The sequence below is a fragment of the Rhinolophus ferrumequinum genome, chromosome 6 (assembly GCF_004115265.2).
Source record: "Rhinolophus ferrumequinum isolate MPI-CBG mRhiFer1 chromosome 6, mRhiFer1_v1.p, whole genome shotgun sequence".
Lineage (NCBI taxonomy): Eukaryota > Metazoa > Chordata > Mammalia > Chiroptera > Rhinolophidae > Rhinolophus > Rhinolophus ferrumequinum.
The window spans coordinates 73897494-73907544 of NC_046289.1; the positions used below are offsets into that span (position 1 = coordinate 73897494).

General features: G+C 42.1%; 1 protein-coding gene and 1 pseudogene across 1 annotated transcript; both read left to right on the plus strand.

The window, feature by feature from the left end:
* The first annotated feature begins 755 nt into the window (after positions 1-755).
* On the plus strand, positions 756-9480 carry NGDN (neuroguidin). The gene is made up of 11 exons (XM_033107013.1): positions 756-785; positions 1116-1175; positions 2504-2575; positions 6512-6649; positions 6875-6959; positions 7046-7098; positions 7343-7466; positions 7562-7730; positions 8492-8648; positions 8795-8852; positions 9295-9480. Exons 1-11 carry the CDS (start codon positions 774-776, stop codon positions 9312-9314), a joined length of 948 nt encoding a protein of 315 aa, XP_032962904.1. The 5' UTR covers positions 756-773; the 3' UTR covers positions 9315-9480.
* On the plus strand, positions 2596-3777 carry LOC117022839 (60S ribosomal protein L7-like; annotated as a pseudogene).
* Positions 9481-10051: the final 571 nt, after the last annotated feature.

A 10051-nucleotide genomic window follows, 5' to 3' on the forward strand; every position in this document is an offset into this window, starting at 1 on the left:
GGCGCATTAGAGCTGATTGCCCCTCTAGGTCTCATTTTTCGGGGGAAACACGGTAGGAGTGAGGAGTGTTGGGGCAGCATCTGGGGGTCTTTCCGTAGCGCCCCCAGGTGCGCACGACGAGTGTCCTGGTTGTCCGCATCTAAACCTTGGCTCTGGGCTTCTCTGGTCCAACTCTCTTATATACAGATAAAGAAAGTGCAGAGACCGAGTGACTTCTCCATGATCACACAGGAATACTGTCAGAAAACAGATCCAAGAGCCTTGGGGTCTTTGAAGAATCTGGCGCGGCTCGCCTTGGAGCAACAGCCGGACATGGCGGCTGCACAACGTGGTCACCTCCTCTGAACGAAGTCAAGACCTGCCACCTAGCAGCCGGTTGAGGTCCCGCAAGGGAAACCTCGAGGAAAGACTGCGGCAACCTGGAGCCAATACACTCTCAGTTTGCTCCACTGGCTTCTTTTTTCCATTGGGCTTCTCTAATTGTCAATCAATCATTTGCCAAGTTTTTATTGGTTTAGCTTCAATCATTCTATTCAACCTCAATCACATGCTTCTTTCCAAGAGTATCTTTACGTCATTAGCTGTCCTCTAAGCCTGATAAATTTAGTCAGCTCTTCTATTCCATTGGCTGGACCCGGCCTCTCCTCTCGTACATCCTGTTTGGGAGGAAGTGAGACAGCCTCTATTCCTATTGGCTTAGATTTGCAAGGGGGCAGTTGTCTATTAGCCTATCAACAGGAAGTACGGTCCCGGAAGGGGCGGGTTTTGTGAAAATGGCGGCGCCGGTGAGTATGGTGTGCCTTCTTTCTTGGCTTGCTATCGTGAACATTTCCTTTCCCCTAAGTAGCTTGAGGGAAATTATTGGCCGAAGGAAGGGTGGTGATGAAAGTAGCTTCAGGGACCTTCCTGGCACAGCGGGGTAAAAGCAACAGTAGGGAGACGGGGGTGGAGTTACCACTCTTCAGTAACCTGAGGGGCTGGCGGGGTATGAGGCGAGGCTGCTTGTTCACTGGAGTAGGAAGGTTCGAAGGAAAAGTGGGGGCTTTTCCATCTCAAACGTCCTGTTTTCTCATATTCCTAAGGAAACAGTGGCTTTTCTTTACTCTCTTTTCTAGGAGGTGCTGGAGTCAGACCTGCCAAGTGCCGTGGCACTTTTGAAAAACCTCCAGGAGCAGGTGAGTAATATCATTCCTTTGAAATAAATTAATCACTGATTGGCTTTGACTTCGTGTGCCTCACCCACAAACTTTGGTGATTTGGGGGCATATATTTGAATGCTACCAAATACCATAAGAGCGAAATGATTTGATGAAAACTTTCAGGCTACAGAAGTAGTAATTTTAGTAAAAGTAATTGGTTTTTGCATCCAAAGGAACACAGAAAGCTCAAAAAAGAAGTAATTGGAATCAGTTTCCTTTGTTTTTATAACTAAGGAAATCAATGCCAGGGAAAGGTGATGTGATTTGCCCTTTGGGTGCCCAGCTAATATCCATCCATTTATATAGTTCTATGCATTGCAAGTTCAACTAGTACAGATAAACTTACAGTCCCTCCAATCTGTCCCAGGCTCCATGACCTCTTCATGGTTTGGTAAGATGGTTTCTTTTTTCTTTTTTTTTTTTTTTAAGATTTTATTGGGGAAGGGGAACAGGACTTTATTGGGGAACAATGTGTACTTCCAGGCCTGTTTTCCAAGTCAAGTTGTTGTCCTTTCAGTCTTAGTTGTGGAGGGTTCCGTTCAGCTTCAAGTTGTTGTCCTTTTCAGTCTTAGTTGTGGAGGGCGCAGCTCAGCTCCAGGTCCAGTTGCCTCAGCTCCAGGTCCAGTTGCCGTTGCTAGTTGCAGGGGGCACAGCCCACCATCCCTTGCGGGAGTTGAACCGGCAACCTTGTGGTTGAGAGGATGCACTCCAACCAACTGAGCCATCCGGGAGCTCAGCGGCAGCTCAGCTCAAGGTGCCGTGTTCAATCTTAGTTGCAGGGCTGCCCACCATCCCTTGAGGGAGTCGAGGAATCTAACTGGCAACCTTGTGGTTGAGACCCCGTGCTCCAACCAACTGAGCCATTCGGGAGGCAGCTCAGCTCAAGGTGCCGTGTTCAATCTTAGTTGCAGGGGGCGAAGCCCACCATCCCTTGCGGGACTTGAGGAATTGAACTGGCAACCTTGTGGTTGAGAGCCCACTGGCCCATGTGGGAATTGAACCGGCAGCCTTCGGATGCAGCCTTCGGAGTTAGGAGCATGGAGCTCTAACCGCCTGAGGCACCGGGCCGGCCCCTAAGATGGTTTCTTTAGCTTTAATAAGAAGTGAAAAGTTTTTTCTACCTTTTGAAGAAGTATCAGAAATCATCCCTTCTATACTTCCCCAGAATTGAAAAGAAGATAGTATTGTACGTTGGGCAGTGTTTCAGATAATTTTTAGGTGGCATTGGTTAGCTTTTACCCTTCACAGCCCACAGAGATCACTTGATGTATTCCAGTCAGCTGTTTTATTTGGACTAATTTCAGGTGATGGCTGTAACTGCACAAGTTCAAGCTCTGACCAAAAAAGTTCGAGCTGGAGCCTATCTTACAGAGAAGGTAAGACATACTTGAAGAGTAAGCATCCTCTGACTTGACGTTCTCAACAGTTCTTTCATCATAGATATATTGAGTGTCTTGTATGTCCTAAGTGCTGGACCTTCAAAGATGAATACAATCCAGTTTCTGTGTTGAGATGTAGTGGAGAAGACAGATTAAACCAGTAGGTATAAGCAGTAGCAGAGATGTTGCAGAGTCATAATGAGCGCTGTAGTAGCCAAGAAGAGAGGGAAATAATTGGCAGAGGAGCAGAGGAAGTCAGGGAAGTCTTCTCAGAAGAGGTAACAGGATTGTGACGAATAAATAGGAGAGGGACATAAACAGAATGTGTATTTTTTCCGGTTGGAACATGGAGGGTGCAGAAGAGAAGAAGGTTCCTGCTATGCCAGAAACCCTTAAGAAAAACCGAAGGAATTTCGCAGAGCTGAAGATCAAGTGCCTGAGAAAGAAGTTTGCTCAAAAGATGCTTCGGAAGGTGAGAAGGAAACTTATCTATGAAAAAGCGAAGCACTACCACAAAGAATATAGGTAGATGTACAGGACTGAGATTCAGATGGCAAGGATGGCAAGAAAAGCCGGCAACTTCTATGTACCTGCGGAACCCAAATTGGCATTTGTCATCAGGATCAGGCATCCATGGTGTGAGCCCAAAGGTCCGGAAGGTGCTGCAGCTTCTTCGCCTTCGCCAGATCTTCAGTGACACCTTTGTCAAGCTCAACAAGACTTCCATTAACATGCTGAGGATTGTGGAACCATAACATCGCATGGGGGTACCCAAACCTGAAATCATTAAATGAATTGATCTGCAAGCGTGGTTATGGCAAAATCAAACAGCGAATTGCCCTGACAGATAACACATTGATTGCTCAATCTCTTGGTAAATATGGCAACATCTGCATGGAGGACCTGATTCATGAGATCTATACTGTTGGAAAATGCTTCAAACAAGCAAACAACTTCTTGTGGCCCTTCAAATTATCTTCTCCACGAGGTGGAATGAAGAAAAAGACCACCCACTTTGTAGAAGGGGGAGATGCTGGCAACAGGGAAGACCAGATCAACAGGCTTATTAGGAGGATGAACTAAGGTATCTACCATGGGTATTTTTGTAATCTGGTCAGTTAATAAAATAAACAGCGACTGTTTTCAAATTGAAAAAGAAAAACAATGTGCAAAGGCACAAAGGTCTGAAAGCATGGTGATATTTTGGGGAAGGAGGTAAGTCATTTAGTGTGGTTGGATGTATATTTCGTGTGTGTGTATGTGTTAGGGATAGAAAATATGATTGGGAAAGGAGTCATTCTGTGAAAAGCCTTGTCAGCTGAGTAGTTAACTGTTGTATTTCATCTAATCTAAGATGATGGTGAGTGGCGACATACCACTCATTTTTACTAAGAAAAAAAATGCTGTCTGTTAATCTGTGACATAATGCTAAGACACCATTGATTAAAAGATACATCCTGGGGTGGCCAGTTAGCTCAGTTGGTTAGAGCGTGTGCTCTTAACAAGGTTGCCGGTTCGATCCCCACATGGGCCACTGTGAGCTGAGCCCTCCACAACTAGACTGAAACAACTACTTGACTTGGAGCTGATGGGTCCTGGAAAAACACACTTAAAATAAATAAAAGTTAAAAAAAAAAGAGAGGCATCCTGATTTCAGAGATGTCAAAATACGAAAATGATGTGCATCTTAAAATTGAATGTGGTAGTTTTGATATTAAGGTCTTGTAGAACCTTCTCAGATCATTGAGTGTGGGGCAGTATAGACGGCTACGGATCACTCATACTTGAACTGGAAAACTTTGGTGTTACCTGTTTTATATATTGAGCTTTTGTGCTAAGATGTTATGAAAGCAGAATGTTCCGTAGGTCAACAAAAGAATGAAAATCATTGCAGTAGGATAATAAGGATTTTTAAACATGGGGTTTACAGCAGGTTTGTGCTTTAGAAACATAGCTAACAGCATTTTTAATACATTCTCTTTTTACCTTTTCTTTCTCATCGTTCAGTTTTGTTCTTGTCTATTTTTATATTCTCTGATTTTTTTTATCTTTGCTTTCTCTTCCTTTGCGTTTCTGTCATGTGTTTGTAACTCAGTTTGTACTGGACAGTGCCCAGGCCTGTCAGAAGAGCTTACTTCTCAAATTCTTGGCTGTCTTTATTTTGGGCATTATGCTTTGCTCCATTTTAATGGCTTTTTGAGGTGGGCTGCCAGCATGTGTCTTAGATCACTATATATTTGTTTATTCGTTGAACAAATCTTTACTAGCTTTCATGACCAAACTTTCATGACCAATCTAGGTGATTTATAGGTTACAAAGTGCTTTCATGTTACCTTATTTGAGCCTCATAGAGAAAGAAATACTAAACATATTACAGATGAGGAGACTGATGTTACAAGGTTAAGTGACTTACCCAATATTTGACTACTAAATGCCTGATTCAAAACTGAAACTCAATTTGTCTGTCTTTTAATCCTTTGCTTATCCTCCTGTACTACACTAGTGCTGGTCTTAAGAGCTTAGCGTGTTGGTTTAAAGATACCCAGGGCTTAGGTGTTGGAGTCAGACTGAGTTTGAATACCAGCTTTACTCCTATTACAGTGTTATCTTAGGCAGAGAATTTAACCTGTCAGACATAGTAGGTCTTCCCAGCCTGGTGGACTTTTTCAGTTTCGTTATGCAACAGTGACTCATTTTTTAAAAAGTAACTATAACTTAAGTCATTGTTCACACATGTCACTTTCTTTTATTTAAAAGAATAAACATAATGTTTGATTTCTCTGCCTATAAATATAATTAACTTTTAATTTTACGAAGTTTGGAATATACATAAAAACACAAGAAAATTAAAAACCAATATAATCACGATTCTGAGATAACCACTAGGGTACATGTTTTGAAGATTTCGTTATAAAAGTAATACATGCTTGATGGAAAAACAGTCTCACAGCACAAGCACTCCATTTTTTCCTTTTCCTCATCTCGATCTCCAGGGTTAGCAGTTGTTAATTGTGTGTTATTCTCCAGACATTTTTCTCTACATATAAAATGTATGCATCATACACCACCCCCCCCATTGGTTGGAACCATATTACACATACTTTACATACTGTAGAAAGTGTGTTGACATGGAATTAAGTTAGTATCACAGGAATTATGTATAGATCATTGTGTTTACCTGTATCCTATAATTCCATTATATGGGAATAAAATCAGTAATTATTTTGATTAAATTAGATTAAAGTTCAACACTGGAGACTTTCTTTTTTTTTTTTTTTAGTTTCAGGTGTACAAAACAGTAATAGTTAGACATTTATACCCCTCACGAAGTGATAACCCCCTCCCCCAATCTTCTACCCCTCTGACATCGTATATAGCTGTTACAATTCCACTGACTATTCCTTATGCTGTACTCCACATCCTGTGACATAATATATATATGTATATATATTAAATTCTAGTAGACATTCATTATTCAGCTTCAGGTGTGCACTGCAGCAGTCAGGTCCATGAAGTGGTGGGGACCATTTTTGATTGTCACACTTGCGGGGCCATCAGTGGGTAGAAGCCAAGAATGCTGCAGAGCATCCCCCAGTGCCGGGACAGCGCTCCACAACAAAGAATTAGTTGTCCCGAAAGGGCAGTGCTCTGAGGTTGAGAGACGCTGCTGTAGTCATTCTGGGGGCTACTTTATTGATTTTCTTGCTCTTATTGTATTCCAGTACTGCTCTGAGCTTAGCTTATGTTATGTTAGCATAATTTTCTCTGGCCATTTTAGGTACAGTCACTGCCTTGAGACTACTCCAGATACCTTATATGAACTGATGGGGAAAAACTGGAACTTGGAAAAAATTATCCTGTTTGTTCCAGACTCTCCTTCTGAATCTTTGGCTAAAACTGAATTTGCATGTCTTACTGTTTTGTTCAACTCAGGGTCTCAGCCTCTTGGAAGTGAAAGACCAGCTGCTGCTCATGTACCTTATGGATTTGAGCCATCTCATCCTGGAAAAAGCCTCAGGAGGGTCTCTTCAGGGACATGCTGCAGTTTTGAGACTGGTGGAAATTCGCACGGTATGAAACATTTGGCATCTTAGAGTTCTAGGTTTCCAAATCCTGAACTCCAGGACTGGAACACACCAGCTCTCATTTAAGTGGATTTTTCATGTTTGAGTGAAGAAACCAAATGGAAAAAAAAGTAATCTTCTCTTTATTTGCTCAGCTTTGTGCATATTTTAGGTGCTTTATCTGGCAATTTTATGTAGGGACTCTGATGTGTCCTTTTTAACCATGTTATAGGTTTTGGAAAAACTACGTCCCTTGGACCAAAAACTGAAGTATCAAATTGACAAACTAGTTAAGACTGCAGTGACAGGCAGCCTCAGTAAGTGGGGGAAGCTGGAAGGTTACGCGGCAACCATCATAAAGTCCAAAATCTTATAAAATCTCTTGGTTTTTTTAATGTTTCAGGTGAGAATGACCCACTCCGTTTTAAGCCTCATCCCAGCAATATGATGAGCAAGGTAGGGGGTGCTCTTATCCTGATTTTTCTGAAGAATCTAAGCCTGGATGAACCTCATGGTGATTCTGGATCTTCTGGGATTCTTTTATTACTTTTGATTCCCACCTCGTGCTTTAGAATGTTGAGTATGAGATTCCCTCTTCTCCCTTTTGCTTGTATTTCCGCCTTTCTAGGTTTTGTTTTGTTTTCAGTCGCTTGTCTGACTAACACTTCCTAAGTTTGCAGACACTGTATTCTTTTTGTAGTTGAGCTCTGAGGATGAGGAGGAAGTTGAAGCTGAGGAAGGCCAGTCTGGAGCTTCAGGGAAGAAATCTGCAAATGGAACAGTTAAGAAATATGTTCCACCACGCTTGGTTCCGGTACATTACGGTATGAACTGTGGCTACTGCTTCCTCAGCACAAGTTGTGTTTCTCTTCTCCTTTTCTCTGTTCTGGGATAACTCTTGCTAATTTTTATCACGTAGATGAAACAGAGGCTGAGCGGGAGAAGAAGCGCCTAGATCGAGCCAAGAGGCGGGCATTGAGCAGCTCTGTCATTCGTGAACTTAAGGAGCAGTACTCAGATGCTCCTGAAGAAATCCGTGATGCTCGGCACCCACATGTTACTCGCCAGAGTCAGGAGGATCAACACAGGTCTGAGGCCCTGCAGTTAGACGTTGTTTCCGACGCTGTAGAGACTTGTCTTTCTGCTTTGGGTGAATAGGATCAAGTCTGGTACCAAGAGAACCCACATTATATAGAAAACGGAGTGAAAATGTGGGACAACAGTTTAAGAATTAGAGGTTTGAAAGTACAGAATAAGAACCAGGAAAAAATCAAAGTGTTTTCCCCCCAGCTATTCAGGCAGAATAAATGCTATGTGAAGAGGGATATATCCAGTTCTACCTAGTAGGGCTTTAACATTCTGTATGTCGCTATCACAGCTCTTGCTTTTGTGCAGAAGGCAGTATAGGCTGGTTTTTAATAGCATCAAGAGGACTAGATAAGTTTAGGGAAGGGAAGTAGACAAGTGATTGCAACTTGAATGCAGAATCATCAACTTTGCCCGTGTGGCAATCTCTACAGTTGATAGGTTTGAGTGAAAAGGCCCATGTAGAGAATCCTATTTATAGAGCTGAAATTTTAGAATTTTCTGATAAAATGCTTGAAATATTTCTATGGATGCGCTGTGAGTTCTAGGGAGGAGGGGAGTTCTAGCACAAATAGCATTTCCTTGAGGAAGCTCAGTATTGAGCATTCAGTATGTCCTTACTGAATATTATATTGACCAGCTATGAAATTTCTTGACAACTGTTTGAATAAGGAGTGAGTAAATACCTGGGCCCAGCTTCTTGGCTGCAGCTTTCTATCTTACGGACCGAGCATGCTGGAAACTGTCTGTGTTTCTCTGGCAGGATTAACTATGAGGAGAGCATGATGGTGCGTTTAAGTGTCAGTAAGCGAGAAAAAGGACGGCGAAAACGAGCAAATGTCATGAGCTCACAACTTCATTCCCTCACACACTTCAGCGACATCAGTGCCTTGACAGGAGGAACCCCTCATCTTGATGAGGTGAGGTTATGATACATTGGGGGGGAGGTGACTTTCATGCTTTCAGCCAAATGTACATGGCGCTTTTGTTACCATGAGGAACTTGGGAAGGAATACTAACACTTGGAAGTGCACTGCCATTCCTTCACTTCTCCATCTGTCTCCAGGATCAGAATCCTATTAAGAAGCGGAAGAAGATACCTAAGAACAGTCGAAAGAAAAAAGGTCAGTGAATGGCTAGGACGGAGGTGATCAAGAGCAGGGTGGGGAGGACGAATTGGGATGCCATCGTAGGTCTTACCAACCCCTTAGTATTTCGTCCATAGTGGGCATTAATCTCTTTAGAGGTGGCCTGTTATTTTTCTTCTTTCCCAACCTGAAAATCATCATCATTCACAGAAGAGATTTCTGGATTCTTTCTCTAAGGTCCCACAGATCCTGTTCAGGCTTCCTTAAATAGAATTATAAACACTGTAAACATGTCACTTGAAGGAACCGTTGTCCCATTTCAGTTTCCATCTACTTCTAGTCTTTTGTCCTGGGAGAATATAGAGTACTGCCTGGGGACGCACCCTTATTGAGCCCTTCTCTCTAGATGTCTTTTTGTTCTGTCCCTTCAGCTTTTCCAGCTGTCCTTTGCCTCATTCTTGGTTTCCCTTCCTTTCAGGTTTTCGGAGGCGGCGGTGATTATGGATATATATATACACACATACATATATATGTAAAATTTTTTTTTTTGGTCATCCTGGGATACTTCTAATATCACTGTATTATAGTTTTTTCCCCCCTTGGAATATGTTTCCTCTGGACATGTGGAAAGAGCTTTATTAATAAAATTGATTTTACTAATGAATTGAAGCCCCTTTTACACATGTATTGTATGACTCAGTCACTGTGTGTGGGGTATTTTTGGGGAGAGGGCCATAATAGGGAAAGATGAGATTTTGGGGAGAGTGGGAAAAGTTTGGCTTTATATAGTTTTCTTTGATAATAGAAACTAGAAATTGGCTATTTAACAACAACAACAACAACAAAAGTCAGGAGATTAGAGGACTATCATCAACTGTTCAACCTACAGTTGCCCCAAATTCCTGCATTTGTTACAATATAGATAATCTGAAACACGTGGATTTTAAGTTTTATTAATGTATCTTGCTGGCCACCAGGTGGCGTTAGTAGTTCAGAAAACTTGTGGTGCTTGACTAATCAAAAGCAAGAGAGAACCTTTCCTCATCAGCGAGTTACTCTTGTCTCCACTTCCCTGAATGTTTTTCTTTTGTTTTTAAAATAGCATGAACATTGGGCTACTTTTAGGTCAGTTATTGAAAGTTAGTGTATCTGGAGAGATAGTAGAGTGAAGGAAAAGGCTAGAGTGTGAAGAATCGGTATAGTCTTGTGTTTTTCAGCCTCTTTGACCCTCCTTC

What these genes read in the sequence shown, in the direction of transcription:
- NGDN (XM_033107013.1), top strand. An exon ending in CTTGGTTCCGGTACATTACG is followed by an intron (nt 7,467 to 7,561) that starts GTATGAACTGTG and finishes TTTATCACGTAG; the next exon opens with ATGAAACAGAGGCTGAGCGG. An exon ending in GAACAGTCGAAAGAAAAAAG is followed by an intron (nt 8,853 to 9,294) that starts GTCAGTGAATGG and finishes CCTTCCTTTCAG; the next exon opens with GTTTTCGGAGGCGGCGGTGA.